Source organism: Ambystoma mexicanum, chromosome 3q, assembly GCF_040938575.1.
Source record: "Ambystoma mexicanum isolate Mex_15411 chromosome 3q, UKY_AmexF1_1, whole genome shotgun sequence".
In the NCBI taxonomy this organism is placed as follows: domain Eukaryota; kingdom Metazoa; phylum Chordata; class Amphibia; order Caudata; family Ambystomatidae; genus Ambystoma; species Ambystoma mexicanum.
In genome coordinates, this window is record NC_090926.1 from 276,669,860 (window position 1) to 276,688,457 (window position 18,598).

At 48.5% G+C, this 18,598-nt stretch overlaps 1 protein-coding gene across 2 annotated transcripts in view; it reads left to right on the top strand.

Moving 5' to 3' along the window:
• SMARCC2 (SWI/SNF related BAF chromatin remodeling complex subunit C2) overlaps nucleotides 1-18,598 on the top strand; it is a 2,756,167-nt gene that overhangs the window by 2,425,703 nt on the left and 311,866 nt on the right. For both annotated transcript variants that reach the window (XM_069653753.1, XM_069653754.1), the window contains exon 21: nucleotides 8,822-8,983. In XM_069653753.1, the coding sequence (XP_069509854.1) occupies nucleotides 8,822-8,983 (162 nt within the window). The remainder of the gene's footprint in view (nucleotides 1-8,821; nucleotides 8,984-18,598) is intronic.

The window sequence follows — 18,598 nt, forward strand, 5'->3', positions numbered from 1 at the left end:
GCGCACAGAACATTGTAATCAGAAGGGGCATACAAGGCAGTGCCATCATGCAAAACACAAAATACTTGGTAGTCAGGTTGGGCACATTTCCGGCAAACATATGGGGGCGGCACACATGGCAGTGTTGAGAGGTGGAGCATGCATGGCAGTGGTATCTAGCGAGGCACGCATCACTTTGTAGTGAAGTGGAGCATGTAACAAGCTAACAATTTGAGCCGCTGAGGCGTGCAAAGCAGTAACATCAAGCGAGTCATGTAACAAAATAGAGGTAGCATCAGGTGCATTTGGAGAGCCAAACTATATACAAGGGTTGAAGGCATTTATAGATGGTTTCATTGTGCGATCATCTGTTGATGATTTGGGGGGTTGCCAGGGTGAAGGAATGCAAGCAGTAGGGGAAGGGCATATGTTGGTTATGCGTAAGAGTAGAGACGGTTACTTCTGAGCAAGATTGTGTTTGCTGGCCAGGGTGGTGACTTAATGTGTACCGCTGGGAGTGCACAATGCTGAAGAGTGCAACGCTGTGAGGGCAGATTGGGCAATGGACGGGACTGATTGATGCAGTGTGCACAGATGGGTTAGGATAGTGGGTGGTAGTGTGCAAACACATTGTGTGTGGCGGAGGGTGCAGATTATGTATTGGGGTAAAACAAGGCACTTGGATGCATGGGGTGAAGCTGAGATGCAGTAGACAGAGACTTCTATGAATCAGCATGTGTGTTTTAGATCTTCCGTTCGAGGGGGGGACCTCTTCCACTCCTCTACGAACGAGGAGCTGGACAAAAAGAAGAACAGCTCACAAAGGGCAAAGTCTTTATCCATTCTTACTAAGGCCACGCCCAAATCGTACACCCAATCACAGCAGCGCTTGGAAAAGGGTCATACCTATGGAGGTTTCCGGGCTTCCAGGAACACAGATCCAGGTAGCCGGACCGCTTGCGGTCCCAGAACAGGCGCAAACAACAAAAGGGGGGGGACTAAGGGCTTTTTCCAGTCCCCCTCATCAGCCTCAGCCTCCGAGGGAAAGAAGGCATGACACGCCCCTTCGGGTCCACGTGTCTCCGGTGGGGGGCAGGCTTGCTCTCCATGCTCTCCATGCACAAGTCTGGCGCCAGAATTTCGCAGACCCCTGGATCCTCTCCATAGTATCCATGGGGTGCCGCCTTCCTATCCCTTCCTCTCCTCCCTCCTCCCCTCCAACCCCACAAGTTGGGAACGCAACTCTTTTGGCAGAGATCCGGTCGCTCATAGAGAGCGAGGCAGCGGAGGAAGTTCCAGCCTCCCAGCGAGGCTTTGGCTTTGGCATTTACTCCAGGATTTTTGCCATTCAGAAGAAGAGCCAGGTGGGCCTGAGAGTTGTGCTGGACCTTTCCACCCTCAAACTTTCCTTACCCCTGCAAAAATTCAAGATGGTTACGCTAGCTTTTAGACTGCACATGCTCCCTGGACCTGAAGGAAGCGTACCTACACGTCCTGATTTGGCAGCCCCATCTTTCTTCCCTACGGTTCAGGATCATGGGCTATCATTTCCAATACAAAGACCTTCCGTTTGGCCTCAACTCTGCCCCCAGGGTCTTTACCAGACTCATTAACACGGTTCCATGTAATAATGTCGCCACAAAAATCTCGCCATGGAAAAATATTGCTGTAAAATGGCCGTTTTTTGTGGCGACATTATTGCATGGAACATGCGGGGGACACCCCCGCACCTCCAACCTTTTTTTTTTCTTTTAAAACATTATTTTTTCTTTTGCCTCTATCCCCATATATATGGTCACCCAAATAATATCGCCACAACATTTTCCCGGCGGTATCATTTACGGCGACCATATATATGGCGATATTATTACCTGATACCTGAATGCTGTGGAGGCCCTCCTCAGAGAGCAGGGCCTCCACATCTACCCATACCTCGACGACTGGCTCGTCAGAGCTTCATCTCCGGAAGCGGTTCACCACTATTCCCATGCCCTTATGAACACACTGCACGACCTGGGCTTCTTGCACAACCTCAAGAAGTCACAGCTGCTCCCTACGCAGACTGTGACATTCCTGGGACTCATTTGGGACACGTGCTCCGAGAGGGTTTTCCCATCGGAAGACAAGATCTCGGCCATCAAGAAGGCCACCACCCACTTCCTCAGCAGAGAAGTGAGCTCGGCATGGTGTTACCAACATCTCCTGGGTCCACTAGCGGCGGTTCTGTTAGTCGTGCCGCACACGAGACTAAGGATGAGAAGGATTCAGCTGCATTTCGTGGCCTCATGGAATCAGGAGTGGGGCTTGCAATCCGAGAAGATCAACGTTCCTCCATCTCTCCACCTGGACCTAACTTGGTGGTCCATGTTAGGCAGAATCCTGTGCAGTTCCCTTGGGGAACACTGCAAAAAGATTAAGACTACAGGAGTAAGCAGTAAACCCAATTGGTAGCAGTCTGCACCACCCAGATTTACCTGGTAGCTGTGGCTCAGCAGTCAGACTTCTCTCAAGAAGAGTAGGGCAGTATGCAGAGTATACATAATAGGGCCAAAACACAGTAGAGCAAACAAACACTGACCAGAGCTTTGTATAAAAAGTATATAATTATTTATTTAAAACACATTTTATGGCATATACTAGCACTCTCAATCAAAAGCAAGTTAAAACACAGTCAGGTAATGTATATGCACCTCCCTTAATAGTTATCAGACAAGTCAGGGTTAAACCACTACTATTTGTAAGAACAGATGTGAGCGCTTAACCAAGATGGCAGTCTCCAAAGGGAGAGAAAAAGCAGAGCATGGGAATAAAACAGTTTCTAACACTTTTAAGAGTTCAGAGCGAGGGGAGAAAGGCAGGTTATACTGTAGAGCCAAAGTTCATAGGCCAGGCCCACTTTAAATGGAGCAAAGCGAAATGTGCCCAGGATTACATGGTTTAAAGTGCACTGAAAGTCTTTGCAGAGTGTTCAAAAGAGGTTGGGGTGATTCAAAAGATATAGTTAGAATGCCTGGATCCAACCCAGTTTAGAAGCCAAGAATTTAAGGGTCACCTTCTTTAGCAATCTGTAGAAAGGGAGGCCAGGCAGGACACAGTACCTTAAAGAGAAAGTAAGCTCCAGCGGGGGCAGTTGTTCCTGGCAGTGGTTGAAGTTCGTGGTTCCGACCAGGGGAAGAGAAGATCTCGTCGAGGAGGGACCGTGGAGTCGTTGCACTGCACAGGGATGAAACCAGCCGCAGAGTTCCCGATTAAAAGGTACGGTCCTTTTATTCGCGGTCAAAAAGTGGTGCTTGGCTATCCGGCCGCCGGGGTGCTTGGCACGGGCGATTCGACCAAGAGACGTCTTTGGAAGGTGAAAAGGGCGAACTGTTTGATCCCACCAGCTCAGGGGAAGAAGACTTGTCCAGCAGAAGATCTTCTCTTGTCGTCGGGAAAGTGGTGAGGTAGTTGCAGCAGGGCTTCACCAGTGGTGTTGTCGTTGCAGATGGCTCAGCTTCTTCCCTCTTCGAATTCTTAGGTCCTGTGGCGACTTCTGAAGTTCCAGTCCCAAAGGCCCTGCTTTTATGCAGAAAAACCCCCATTCATCAGCCTAGCTGTCACTCACACATGCTAAGTGGTGAGCCGGACGGCTCACCACTGGGCCAATCAGCGTAGAGTGCGACTTGGGTTGCTAAGGCAACACAGTCCAGGGTGCAAATTCCCCCCTCCACCCTTCCTGTGGAACCCAGACAGAGTGGCACCATTTGGAGGGCTTCTGTGGAGAAGCCCGCCAAAATATTGGAACAAAGTGCTCGACCTTGGTCAGAGTTACAGAGACGGACACACACGCCATTTTTTAATCGAGTTCTGGCAAAAAGACCCAACCGGTGATTTAATATTAAATAAATAACCCGGCGGTATCTTTAACATTGCACCAAAAAGTGGTGCGTTTAAAACAATGGGAAAATCCCATAGAGAATATTCCGGTGGAATATTTCGCGTGGTAACCACTGCCACCAGCCAGAAACTCGACGAGGGGGACGGGATAGTGCCCCCTCGAAAACAGACCCAGGGGCAATCGAATTACCCCTTACCAGTACTTCCACAATATGATGGTTTGTACTGCTTCTGTTAACAATTTTGAACTAGTAAAGCCAATGGTGACTTTACATGCCCTGGGAGACAGTAGTCAGTCCCAGGGTATGGAGTCTATGTTTGGGGGTCACTGGGACACCCCTGTGGTACTGCACTGAGGGTGCTGTGTACCACGCATACAGAAAAATAGATGATACCCTATGGAGTAAAAAGAAACCCCATAGCCCATAAGCACATAACAAGTCAGACATACCTCAAATCATGCCTAAGCGTGGGAGTAAAAAAGAGTCTCACTCTTAGCAGGAGAAAAAAACAAACCCCAAAAATCCAGCAAAGCTGCTGGGGGACTCACTAGGTTTGGGAAATTAGCCTTATAAGAGAATTCTCCCTAACAGTCCATGGACGGCAACCTGCAGCCGGGCAAACCCATCCGGCGGCCCTCTCCGCAGGCCACCATCACCACAGACTCCTCGCTCAAGGGCTGGGGAGCGACCCTGGATGATCTCTCGGTCCACGGCACCTGGACTCGACAGAAGCAGGAATGCCGCATCAATTGATTGGAGCTGAACGCCATCTGGCTAGCACTCAAAGCATTCCTACCACTTCTCCATGGCAAGGTTGTCATCATCCAGACAGACAACTCGACCAGCATATGCTATGTCAACAAGCAGGGAGGCACCAGAACCCCTCCGTCTGTGCAGACTGGCGAATAGCATGTGGGAATGGGCCCTGGAAAACTAAATTTCCTCTCGGCAGTCCACTTCCCGGGGGAATCCAACCTGGAGGCGGACAGGCTCAGCAGGCTGGGAATGGACAACTACGAGTGGCAGCTAAAAAACCTCGTTCTTCAGGAGATTTTCACCAAGTGGGGTCACCCCCAGGTGGATCTCTTTGCCACCTGGCACAACAAGATGTGTCCCCAGTTTGCATCCTGGCGGGGTCAGGGCCCCGGCTCTCTGGGCGACGCATTTCACCTCCAGTGGACCGGCATGAAAGCCTACTTCTTTCTGCCTCCCCCCCGGATCCACAGGTTAATTTGCAAGACCAAGGAGTCTCACCGACTCCTCATCATTCTGATAGATCCATGGTGACCAGCCAGGCCATGGTTTTCGGAACTACTCAGCCTCTCGGAGGTGCCCCCCATACACCTTCCGATGGGCCCAGCACATCTTCTGGCACAGCAGGGGGGCAGAATCATCCACCCCGTGCCAGGGAAACTAGCCCTCACAGCGTGGTACCTGAGCAGGTAACGCTTCAGCACCTTTAGCCTTTCACAGGCCAATCTGGAGATCATATAGGGCGCCAGGAGCAAGGTCACCAGGGCCCAGTACAAAAGCAAATGGACCAGATTCTGCCACTGCGCAGACTCCATGGGAATCGACCCCTTGGCCTGCAGTTTGGACGACGTGCCCTTCTTTTCGGCACACCTCGCTCATTCGGCCGTACAGGTGGACACCTGCCACACATACCTTGCAGCCATTGGGGTTTACAGGAACTCGGAGGAAGGCATCTTTTCCTCCTCCAACCCTATAGTCAATAAACATCTGACTGGTCTCGCTAGGCTCTACCCGCCCTTCAAGAGACCGCACCCTGTGTGGGACCTTAACATAGTCTTGGGCGCCCTGGCGCACAAACCATTCGAGCCAATGGCATCCGTGGACATTAGGCTGGTCACCATAAAGACGGCCTTACTAGTCGGTTTTACCTCGGCTTGCAGAGTCAGCGAGATCCAGGTGCTGGTCTCCTCTGAACCATATACCACCATTCGCAAGGCAAAGGTAGTCTTTCGGACGCACCCGGCATTTCTGCCCAAGGTTCCATCTGCATTCCACTTGAACGAAGAAGTACCTACCTTCTTTCCTGATTCCAAGGAAGAAGCACAGAGAGTGCTGCACTGTCTGGATGTCAGGTGTGCCCTAAAATTTTACTTGGACAGGACCAAGGGCTTCTGCAAGTCGGACGCCTTGTTTGTCACTTTCGGAGGCTCGAGACCAGGCTATCAAGCCTCTGAGGCCTCCATATCCCGCTGGATGGTCTCTGCCGTCAAGGAAGCCTACGAGGGCCAGCACAAGCCGCTCCCGGCCAACATACATGCCCCTGCAGTCAGGGCCAAGGCAACGGCCATCGCGTTCCAGCGCCATGTCCCTTGGCAAGTCATAAGCAGGGCGGCCACTTGGGCCTCTCCCTCAGCTTTCTGCAAGCATTACTGTTTGAATGCCGGATCTAGATCTGATGCAGCTTACGGACAGGCGGTTCTCAAGAACTTATTTGCTTAAAGAGGGTCTCCTCTCCACCTGGGGCTACAATCAGTTGTAATTGCCCATTCAGTATGGAGGAAAGGGGACAGGACGTAAGAGTAATTATAAGTTATTCACTGTAGTGACTAACATACTCTTAGTCCATATTCCTCTTTCCTTCATACGTCCCACCAACCTCCCTCCTAATAATACTGATGTCATTGGGCAATGTTAAATGTATTGTTGATGCATCAATGGGCACTGAGGTGTGTTGCCGGTGGGCGGAGTCAGGGCAGCACATGCTCCCTGGGCCGCGCCCCCACGCGCCTCTAAATTTAAAGGGGAAGAAGGTTTTTTCTGGTGAAAAAGGTTCTGTCTCCCGTCCCTTGGAACGGACGCCCATACAGTATGGAGGAAAGGGGACTATGGACTAAGAGTACATTACTCACTGCGGAGAGTAACTTATCATTTCTGGTGGGCAGAGAGGCAGCGAGGGAGCATGAAACAGAGAGTTGTGTCCAGGCCTCCAGGCCCGACAGGAAGTGGCCTTGCTTCTGGGCCTTCCTGAGCTGGGTCGGCCGGCTGTGGATACTGGTGGCAGATAGGCTGATACTGGGCCAATCGCAGTGCAGCTGAGGCAGGAGCTGTGCAGAGGCATTCAGGTAGGGCTCTCCAGAGCACATGGCGGCAGCCCTCCTGGACAGAGTACCTTCTCCTTAATTTTCAATGGATTCAGCACAAGTGGGACAGACATTCGTACCTTGAGAAATGCTTCCCTTGCAGTAAAGGGCTGGCAACCCTCTCACACCCCTCGCTTGCCCTTAAGCCCTCAGCCTGACTGCAGGGAAAGACGAAATTCAGTCAAGTGTTCCCAACTAATAAGTGTGGCCCCAATAAGTGTGGCCTCACACACTAAATTGGTAGTTAAGTACCACAAATTGAGGCCTAGAAAATGGCAGAGCTCTTGCTTAAAATTACGCAACACAGGGTATAATAAAGTGGAACGTGTGTGTGTTCTCTCTCTCTACACCTTTAATACTGCTGTTGTCTGGCCTGAAAAGTGGTGCTTGGTTGTGTACATGTGTAACCTGTACGTGTACTATGTGCTTTCTACGAAGTATGATGCTTCCGGCAATGTGGTGTCATGAACCATGTACCTTCAATAATCCTATTGTATGGGGAAGATGTGGTGCCATGCAGTGTGCTGCGGCCCAATCACAGACATGAGGCAGTGTGCTCTCTAAATAGATCATGTCAGTAATACAGTGTTGTGTGTTATAATGCAGGTTCCCTTTTCAGTTCTCCCCACACTTTGTAGGGAATGGGCTTTCTGTTTTTTGATTGCAACTGAAAAAAGACTTGTAATCCGATTTCCCCATCATGAGTATCTTCAGTGAATTCGTAAAAAATCTGCCCATCTCTCCTGTACAATCAGAAGGCGACATTGGAAATGTTTTTAGGAGTTTGAGATCTTCACTAAGTCATACATCACAGAACAATGGACTGACTTCAAATGTCAGGATAGTGCATGATGGGAGGTAGCAACTCCCTACTGCCTTAAAGTCACCATGTAGTTTTTATCTGTATATTGGTGCCTGCCTGTTATCTCATTTTTTCCACTATCTGAGATGCTTCCAATCAAGGATATTATATTGTGAGACCACTAATGGGATTTTCTGAAGGCTGGTGGAAAAAACAGAAATATAGGCAAAATGTAATGAGTCCTATGTAGAGTCCAGTTGTGAACATGTTGCAACCTTTGGTTATGTACCTGCTCCTCAGCCTGCAAGCTTGTCTATCAGTCATTCATAAGTGGTTTAACTTGACGCTATATATCAGGTATATATCAAATGTTAGTAAACTCCATTATTTCCTTCTTACTTTTGTAGGCACTGTAGTAAGAAGGAAATAATGACTCTACTAAACATTTGATAATGGAATGTTAGGGTTTAAAAATGTTAAGAAGGAAAAACAGGAGTGATGTGGGAAAGGGTTTTAATTCTCTATCACTCGAAGAGTGGTGGAATATGTTTATAATTGGAGAGAATACGTCGATAATGTTTGCAGCAATGAAATTCATGCAAGTCATTTTAGAACTGTAAATACATTTTTATAGAGTAAAGGAGGAACGGTGTGACTGTTGTAATTTGAAGATTTTTATAGTAAGGATGGAAGAAGGTCCGGTATTTTGTACTTGGATGCTGAAACGACGTGAAATGTTATTTATGAAAGGTTTGTAATAAACCAAACATTTAAAAATATATATATATATTTAAGGTAATCCACTTCATGATTATTTGTAACATGTTTATTGCACTGTGCTGTGTCATGAGCAAACTCGCCTTGACCTTTAGAGTGTTGCAGCAGTGGCAGTTACTGCCATTTTTCACAGAGGCTGAGCATATATTTAAAGAAGCCAGTCCCCTAACATAACGACTGGTCACAGTTGAGTATGTCTTGTGTTCCACAGCCTACTCACCTAGGGGATCCTGCAGTCAGATTCTTATAAGTGTTGTTTTTCTGTCTTGCAGATGAGTTCTCCAAGATGAAGGAGGAGGTGCCGACCGCTCTGGTGGAGGCCCACGTGCGAAAAGTAGAGGAGGCTGCCAAGATCACTGGGAAGCAGGACCCCAGCTTTGGTCTGGAGAGCAGTGGCATTGCTGGGACAGCCTATGACGAGACTGAAAGGATAGGTAAGCCAATGGGAAAGAAAAGAGAAGGCTCCCTGAGAACTGTCATCCCTGATTTCTAGAATGGCAGTGAGCGGATGAAATGGAACCGATTCAAAAGTGGTATCAATTAATTCTGCACCTATGTTAGATTATATGTTCCATGAAATATTCGGTCCATCTGTCACATAGTCACTAACATGGCAGTCAGGCAGTCCTCTCTCTGCCTGAACACAATGCACTGCTACTAATTGAATAATCACTGAATTCTAATTACTATTCAGATGCAATATAATGCTTTTTTATTTTCATGTTTGCACAGACTATGTCCAGTCTGCCAAAGGGCCTTCATCCACCGCAGTGCTAAGAAGCCATAGCAATGGCTGTAGGCGCTATACAGATATCAAATAACATAACATAACAAATGTTATGTTCTGTGAATAAGTTAAAGAAAACTCAATGCCTTGATGGCTCTGTGAAAGGCAACATGGTTCTGAATTCAGTGAGGTTTAATGGGCAGGTATTCTAGAGCGGCACAAAGTGAACATGACCAGCCAACGTTACTCTTTTCTGAAAGAGAACACTAACTTAAGGTTGCGAGAATCTGATCAAAGGAACTCATGATGAAAGTATCTGAGAAGTTTTCTCACAGAAGCAAAGGGATCCCTGCCCATTGAAAGAGTTCCCTTGAAATCTATCCTCTGAAGCAACGGTAGGTAGCGCAGTCTACAAAAAATAGAGCAAATGCTTTTAAACTCTCCTGTCCCAAATATAATACAGGCAGCTGAATTCTTTATACATTAATTACCCAAATATTTAGGCTGGGGTTTTTAGATACAGGGCACTCCTCTAGTTGAGTTTTTGGGAGAAGGTAGCAGTTGATACAGAAGCTTGATAGCAGAGGAGCAAGAATTCAAGGATTTTTCACAGTACCTGATGGTTCAAAAAACTGCAATTAAAAATTAATAATCTGGAGCATAAGCGAGAAAGTAGGAAATCTAGTTTCAATGGATACTGTTCTTTTGAACATTTCTCATCTTACTAATAATGAATAACTCCAGACATGCTAGCCCCCGATCTGTTTAAATTGTAATCGTGGGGGGAGGTTACCTCCATGGCCTGCTCTGATACAGAGTTGTTGGTGCTGCATTTGATGTCGCTGCTATATCTATTGCAGTGTGAATCTGTTTTACATTTACATGCTGTGTATAATTTGCCATTTAGATACTGTTCTGCAGTTTTGCTTCCTTTTTTAAATCAAATTTGAAACGGATGGGCTGTTTAATGGGCATAGTTGTAGTATTATCCCTTCCATGATCTTGTGCATCCTACAATGCTGCTTGGAGCAGATACAATCTTCAGACTTTTTATTTTCCACCATTCGGTTTGGTCGCAGAAAAGATGCAGAGATCAACTTAGATTACGCCATACAAGATGATTCTGCCTTGTTGCTGATCTATCAATCCTCAGACATGGAACGGAAAACACAGAAGAGGTTTTGGGCAAATCCTGACATTGACCATATTGGATTTAAAATTAATGCACATGTATTTTGTTAATTATAGGCATCACACATTGTTAAGGTTCTGCGTTCATTGAAAAGACTCTTTAAGTTTTTGCCTGGGGTGTAACTATCACTTCAATGGATTTCATCCGCCCACTGATTCCTCATCTTGATATATATCCTCCAGCGCAGCTGTTCTAAGAAAGTCTTTCAAATGCCATTAAATAATTCCAAATTTAGAAATACAAATAGGCAACAAAGGAGACAGCATTGGCATTGTGAGAAAATTACACTGCTGCCTCCCATCATATACATCGGGGCCAGTTCTTTTAGATGCCAGTCTTTTGTTTCCTAATGCCGGAACACTTTCATATACTTTTTAAAGTAATTATGTGTTTCAATTCAAATTCTTTGCCTGATTTTTGCCTTTTCTGAATATTTCCCACCTTTTGCTACAATGTGGAAACATTAATTCACTTGAGGTAAATTTTCTTAACCAATTTTCTCAACCGACTGGTCTTCCTTCTTCCATCACTATGTCCCTTTTTGACAAATACAACTCCTGCTATGGTACAACGTTTAAAATAGTTGACTATGTATTGCATATAGGTTGTTTGGCAAGTCAGAATCAGGAGACAGACAAGGTAAAGATTTTATTGTTTTGGCCAAAACCTAAACTGTCCCTAAATCTCTTAGCCCTAATCTAAATAAAATAAATCCAAAAGGTCCTTGTCAGGATAGCTTACAAAATAACTCAAGTCCGCCGTCCAGAAACCTATTCTGGTCGGACTTATGTCCCTACCACTTGATACTAAGAAACTAACCTAACTCTTAACAAAGGTACAATAAGGGCCATCACCCATATAAAAGCATGGTGGCTGTTTTCTGACCCCACTGTAGTGTCTATTTCTCAAACAACAAAGTTGCAAAGTTCCTGTCAAGGCACCAGGTTTCTCTTATAGATCCCCTTTTCAATGCATTGCTTTTCTCCCACAGATTCCTTCTCTGATAGATATCCTCATCCAACTCAGCTGATTTGAAACCTTTTTAGACTGGGGACATAGTGGACCTCGACTTGGTCGTCGATCCGTCTTGCTCAGTGCTGGATCGTTGGCTCCGGATGTGGTGTCAGGCATCGTATATAGCAAAACAGAAAGGTGATGGCTGGAAGGTTTTGAATAAATCATAACCACGGGAAAAGCTCTGGGCAACCCTCCAGACCATCGTTTTTCAGCTTGCCAAGCCATTACAGAAGGGGGAAAACCATATGCAAATCAGGCTTGGTCCTACCCCAAAAGGTGCAGTCCAGCCTGAACTGATAGGTCACATCCCTTCTGCACGAGACCACACACATCCCCAGACATGTTTCAGCCTTGTTGGGCGTCATCAGTGAGGAGTAGCTTGGGTCTCTAGGCCCCGCAGATTCGGGAACTACTTGCGGAATACTTATTGTTGCCAGGCTGTTTCACGAAGAAATCACACCAGTTGCTGAACAGAAAATAGACCATAACTACAAAAAGAACAAATCCCCCTCAGTGTGGTGGAACAGAGTATAAAATGAAATGTCATGACATGTTTTTTGTGGAAACTAGATGTGTTAGTTCCAGTTAAAGTTAAAATTGTGGGGATGTTGGATTACTTGCAACAATCATTGCTATTATCCTATGCTGCTGTAAGATAAATAATGCACCACTCCCCCCACCTCATTAGGTTTTCACTTTCACGCTGATCAGTTGTGCAAGATACAATGAAAACACTGTGTCTAACTAAATGGAAAATACTGTCACCCCAGTTAATGGATGGGGGCAGAGAGTTGGCAGTGTTCGGTTCCCTCACCCACCCCATCATTTATTCCTCCCTGGGGTCTTTGGTTCCTCACCCGGTCTTGGGGTCTGTCTCTCACTCCACCTTAGTGTCTGGTTTCTTACACCCCATGTTGGGGTCTGTCTTTCACCCTGCCTTGGGGCTTGTCTCTTGCCCTTCCTTGGATTCTGTCTCTCACCCCTCCGCAGGGTCTGGTTTCTTTCACCTCACCTTAGGGTCTCCTGTGGCCTTTCTGCCCACCACCCAGGTCCCGGGAGCAACTGTGTTCCTTTTTGTTGCTCCTCCAGGCGGGCGTTCCAGGAGAGCAACACAGCTTATCCCTGGCTTCTTCCTCTGATTCTACATAGCTTGGCGCCTTGGCTCCCTGCCCACTGTCGTTCTGCGGGGCTCCTGTGTCTGCTTCTCACTGCAGCTGTTCATTTCCACTCGGTTGCCCTGCTCTGCTCGAGGCTGTCCGTGACGGGGCCTTTCCAGTATGTCTCCTGGCAGGGCAGTCCTTCATTCTGTGGGTAAACCTCCAGGGAGCGAAGAAGACTGGATCCAACAGGAGTCACCACGGTCAGCTGTGACAGGCAATCTTTGCTTTTGCAAACAAAAGAAGAGGCCCTGCATGGCTTCCATTGGGACTAAAAGGCAGAAAATGCAGGAGCAGGTGTCTTGTAGCACAAGTTGAAGATCCTCAATGTTCAAAGGATACATTTGGAACAGTGACAACTGTATTAAGGTAGCCCCGGAGCATGCTGGTCAGTCCACTGGGTGCTCCAGTGACACCTCAGAAGGAGCAACAGGCACAGCTCTTCGAGCAGGGGCCGAGACTGGTTATTCCCGCCGGTTCAGGGGTTGAAGCACCAACGGGGGTCTTCATGAGATCAAGTAAAAGGAGTATGGGTTCACAAGGACTTGGCTGGAGGCAATGCTGGTCAACTGCAATGGTCAGCCTCTGGTCTTCTGCGGGCTGCACTTCTTCATAGGGGTCTTGACTCCAACGAGGATCTGTCGAATGGATGCAAAAGTCATTCTTTTATGCAGGATTTGGACTGGAGTCGCTACCAGGTGCACAAATAGTAGGGATCTCCACTATTCAAACTGGCAGGGACATCCAATCGTGGACAGCCACTGGTGAAACATTCCCACACAGCAACAGACATTCAGAGACATAGATGTGAACTGGGACCAGACAGCCCCAACCCCTACATTCAACCACACTGCCACTTTGCCCAAGACAGAAGAGGCAATTACAAACCTGAAAAGGCAGGAAGAAGGCCAAATGACAACATGGCCAAAGGACAGTCAAAAATCTTGTGGCACAGCCATTTTAGACTGTATTGTAATTGTAATTGTTTATTTGCAAAGCGCTTATACACACGTGAAGTGCTTCAAAGCACTTCAAGATGGGAAGGGAACAAGGGGATATAGTCATCATTCTTGAAGATTCTGAATGATCTAACATCAATAATTAACATGGGGGGGAAGGAACATATAGGACAAAAAAAGGTTGGTCAGCAATGCGCCTATGCATGCAGGCAATGCCAGCTAGGGAAGGATGATAGAGGAGGACAGGACAGACAACATGCTAAGCCTAGCTACATACAGTTTGTGCAAGTGTGCAGACAGAAGTGCGAAGGAGGGGACGGGACAAGTGTGCCCAGTCCAGCAGGGGCCAGAAAAGTGCAGAGTGGGTACCACTCTCATGGAACGTTTTCTGAGTGCAGTGGTGTGCAGTGATCTATGGTACTCTTTATGGCATTATGCCGTAAAATGCAAATATGCACAAGTAAAAAGTCAAAAACGCTGTGTAAATATATCCGCTGCCACAGCCCATCTCAGACACATTATTTGTAACCACAAATTTACAAAAGAAAACGTTATAAGGATACAAAGTATCCAAACCTCACTTCACTTAAAGGTGATAACTGCGGCTTTAAAAATATAAGGAATTTACTAAGGGAGACATAGTCTCCCAGCATTGATAGTCTCAGGGACTGACCAGTTTCCTCATTAAATGTACTTGCCTCTGTGAATCATCATGTGTGAGACACAGACAACGATATAGAAGTTTAACGTATAACATACTCCTACGTCCTTTCCCCTTTCCTCCATACTTATGGGGACATCTCTCCGTCCTGTGGGACGGGACCGGAGCACTTTTGTAAAAAGCATCCACATTTTTTTCAAAAATTTGTCCCTCCTCTCTTTCCTGCGCGGGGCCCGGCACGCGGCCGTAACCCTGCCCACCTTGGCTCCGCCCCACGCATCGCCCATCAGTCCTTTTCTCTGCACGATCGGGGCTGGATGCACTTGCATCCTCAGAAGATTTTTTTCCCTTTTTTCCCTCTCTGGCTCTCACTAGCGTTCGTTTACTAGTCTGTCTATGTCTTTTAAACTAGATTTTCCAGACTGTTCATCGTGTCACCGTCGCTTCGCGAGGGAGGATCCCCATCCTCTTTGTTTAGAGTGTTTGGGTCTGGAACACCGTTGGGACTCCTGTTTTTACTGTGACTCCCTTTCGGTCCGGGCTCTTCAACGTCAGTTGGAGCGGTGGGAGGAGGTGTTCGGACGGACTCCTCCTTCGCATTTTCAGGCGTTCATCGACGAGAAGAAAAAACGCCCGGTAAGTTCTTTAATTTTCAGAGCACCCCGGCCGGGGGATACCTTCCCGGGTGCCTCTCGAGCCGGGAGGGGCGTTGATCGCTCTGTTACCGGGGTTTGCCCTGAGGTGCCTGTCGGGCCTAATAATTCTACTGGAGTTTTCTCCGAGGGTCTCCGTAAGGGGCCTGTGAATACCGGAGTACACTCCGAGGCCCCTCCTGTGGGGGCTGTGTGTAGACCCAGTTCTACTGAGTCGTGGGGTATCGGAGCTTGCTCTGAGGCCGTTCTTTCGGCTTCCCTCAAAAACAAAACCAGGGTACGCCCCGAGGTCTTGGCTGGGCTTGAGGTTACCGAATGGATGTTCGAGGCCCGTGCCGATAAGGCTTCTACCGGGCCTAGGTCCCTCGTACAGAGGCTAAGGATACCAACAGTTCTGAGGGGCCGGGCAAGGCCCTGCCGGTGACAGCGCACCGTTCCCGCTCTTGTGGTGATACCAGATCTGTTGAGGGGTTCCATGTAATAATGTCGCCACAAAAATCTCGCCATGCAAAAATCTCGCCAGAAAATGGGTGTTTTTTGTGACGACATTATTGCATGGAACATGCGGGGGACACCCCCGCAACCCCCAAACTTTAAAAAAATTTTTTTTTTTTTGCCCCTGCCCCCATATATATGGTCACCCAAATAATATTGCCACGACATTTTCCCCGTCGATCATATATATGCCAATATTATTACCTGATACCTGTTGAGGGGGCAAAGAAGTAAGTTTCTTCTTTTACCAGCAGTGCCAAGGCTCTTCCTTCGAAGGCTCAGTTGGCGGTTGGTATGTCGCAGAAACATTCCAGGCCTCATAGTACCGGCTCTGCCGAGGTTCCTTACGTTAAGGCTAAAATTAAGACCCCTGATCCATCGACGGGGACCCCTGCCTCACTTCCTCACGTGCCGCAGTTCCCCTCAGATGAGGACAAAATGGCGGCCGTTCCCGCCACGACCACGGCGGCCATTTTAGGTACTACCCCTACAACTACGCCATCGGCACCTGGTGTAGGGTTCGGTCCTTCGGGTGAACCTAAGGTCCCTTGTGCGCATCCTTACCGGCCGGTTTATGATTGGAACGCCCGGATGCCTCTTCCGCACAATGTTTTGTTGCCCGCGGGGGCGGCTCCCTCGATTTATGTGGATACGTTGGCGGAGGGGCCAGTGTGGCACCCTTCCCCGTTACGTCCCTGGATTTGTCCACCTCATGAGCGGCCTCCTCAGGTTCCGAAACAATCTCCTAAGGATGCCTTTTTTGGTAAATTTCAAGCGCTTATGCGCACCGACCCCATGAGGGAATATTTCAAAGGGCTTTTCAAGGAGATATGTCCACCCGCGCCTCTGGCTCCACCCGTTCCGACGGTGGTTCCGCCGGCGCCTCCCTTGCCCGTGGTGCCTTCCCCTGCGCTTCCGCCTGTGCCACCATTGTACCCGGTGGACAAGGCAGTGCCTGACATGGTTCAGCAGGATCCTGACTTGTCGGATGACCCTCAAGGCGATCAGGACAACGAGGACCTGCCCCGCTCTACCAGAGCTTTCCATGACCAGGTACTGGACATGATGAGCTTCTTAGATGTTCCGGTGCCCGAGGCACCTGCTCCGCAGGAGGGCGTGCTTTCTGGGGCATTCACCTTGTCTCCTTTGGAGCGTACCGGCCTGTTCTTGCAGAGGACCGAAGAGTTTGGGAAAAGCCACACTCTTGACTTTTTGTCAATAAAAAGATTGATGCGAGGTACTGGCTACATTCCTCGGAAGAAGTGGCCTTGTCGTCTTGTCTGCCTCCCTCCTCCACAGTGGTGGCTGCGGCCACGTTGCAATCCAGACCTGCAGCATCCTCTTCCGCGACGGTGACTCAGGTCTTGGGAAAGGAGGACAGGCTCCTGGACTCCCTATGGAGGAAAATCTTTGCCAATTCGGCCTTGCAGCTCAGTCAGGCCAATGCAGAATTGATTTTGGCGGGAGCTAACATGCGGATTTGGAGAGGTCTGTCGGAGTTTGAGGAGCACATTCCGGTCGAGAAGCTGGAGGATTTCAGAGGAGGCCTTTCCGATGCCAGGGTCTTGGCCCAGGATCTCCTGGAGGCTGCAGCTCATCACGTAGACACCTCGGCTCAGGGTCTGATGCTTGGGCTTGATACCTCGCGGCAAGCATGGCTACATGCCACTAAGTTCTCGAAGGAGGTGCAAGACAAGGTTCTGGACCTTCCATTTGATGGTAAGGAGTTTTTTCACTCTTCTACTGATGTAGAGCTCACCAAAACCAAAGACAGCACTCAGACGGCCGAATCATTGTCTGTTCTGGTTAAAGCTCCCTTCAAGGCTCAAAGGCCGTTGTCGCAAGGTCGACCTTCCTCTGGTTTTAGGGGCTTCCTCGACCGCAAAAATCGCAGAGTGGATACTCCTGCAGGGAATAACCGCCGTAGACAACAGCGTACGCTGTATTTCTCCCGCTCCTCAGCCTCCTCATCAGGTTCAGATGGCACCGCCACCGATAAACCTGCCAAATGAGGGTTTTCCGCACTTGCACGAGACCCCGGTGGGAGGATGCATTGCGTCTCATTGGGAGGCATGGCAGACCATCACAGAAGACAGATGGGTCTTGTCAGTCGCTCGAGCGGGCTTCCGCTTACCTTTACCCCCTACCCCGCCCCTCAACCCTCCTTTTCAGCTGTCGGGCTCACCCTCCCTCAAGGCCGAGGTTCAGAAACTTCTGCTCCTCAGAGCTGTGGAACCCGTTCCACTTGGGGAGCGAGGGGAGGGCTTCTATTATCGGCTGTTTACGGTGCACAAACCCAACCAGGCTGGCCTGCGCACCATCCTAGACCTTTCCCAGTTCAATCTTTCCTTACCCCAAGAGAAATTCAAGATGATCACGCCCGGCCAGATTCGCTCCTCGTTGCAGGCGGGCGATTGGCTCAGCGTGGTGGATCTTCAGGATGTGTACATGCATATCCTGATTTGGAACCCACACAGGAGATACCTCTGTTTCTCTTTGGGAGAGGAGCACTTCCAGTTTTGGGTGCTTCTGTTACGCTCACCTGGTTCCCACAGGGGCGTCGATCAGACCCGGACAGCTGCGGTCTCCACCAATGTGATGCGTAGTGAAGAGATGACAGTCTGGACTGGCCCGCCTAATCTTGTCTGCTGGACTCGTAGAAGAGGGATTTAGCCACCTGTGGACTTTAGTGATGGCCCCCCAACAGTTCTCGTTCTCCCCACTAATCACCTCCGATATTCCCTTTTGGTAACCTCACCTTATGTTTTTAAATGATGAGCTCTCCATCCTGCATGGCATGCAGGGGCGCGTAGATACCAGTTACTTCACTGGGTTGAAGGTACTGGAGGAGTTCCGGAGGAATATTGACTCCAGTGTCTATAAAGTTCAAAGAGTTCAATATGTCCGATGTTCACTCTTGTTCCATTCCCTCGTTAGGTTGCAGCTGGATCCAAAAGAATTTTGCCTGGAGGCAGCTGATGGCGTTCAGGTAAGAGTCTGTATTACCAAACACTGTCCGGTAAAAGTTGCATGAGTTTAACTTGCTGTTTTCTCTCCCTTTATAGGTGCGGCATAGGAAGATGCGGCAAATTAAAGAATACCACCTCCGGTGGTAAAGCAGGTAAGCCGATGGTGGATAAGAGATTGTCCTTGTTGGTTTTCTCGGCTCACCTTGTTATTCCTTTTGT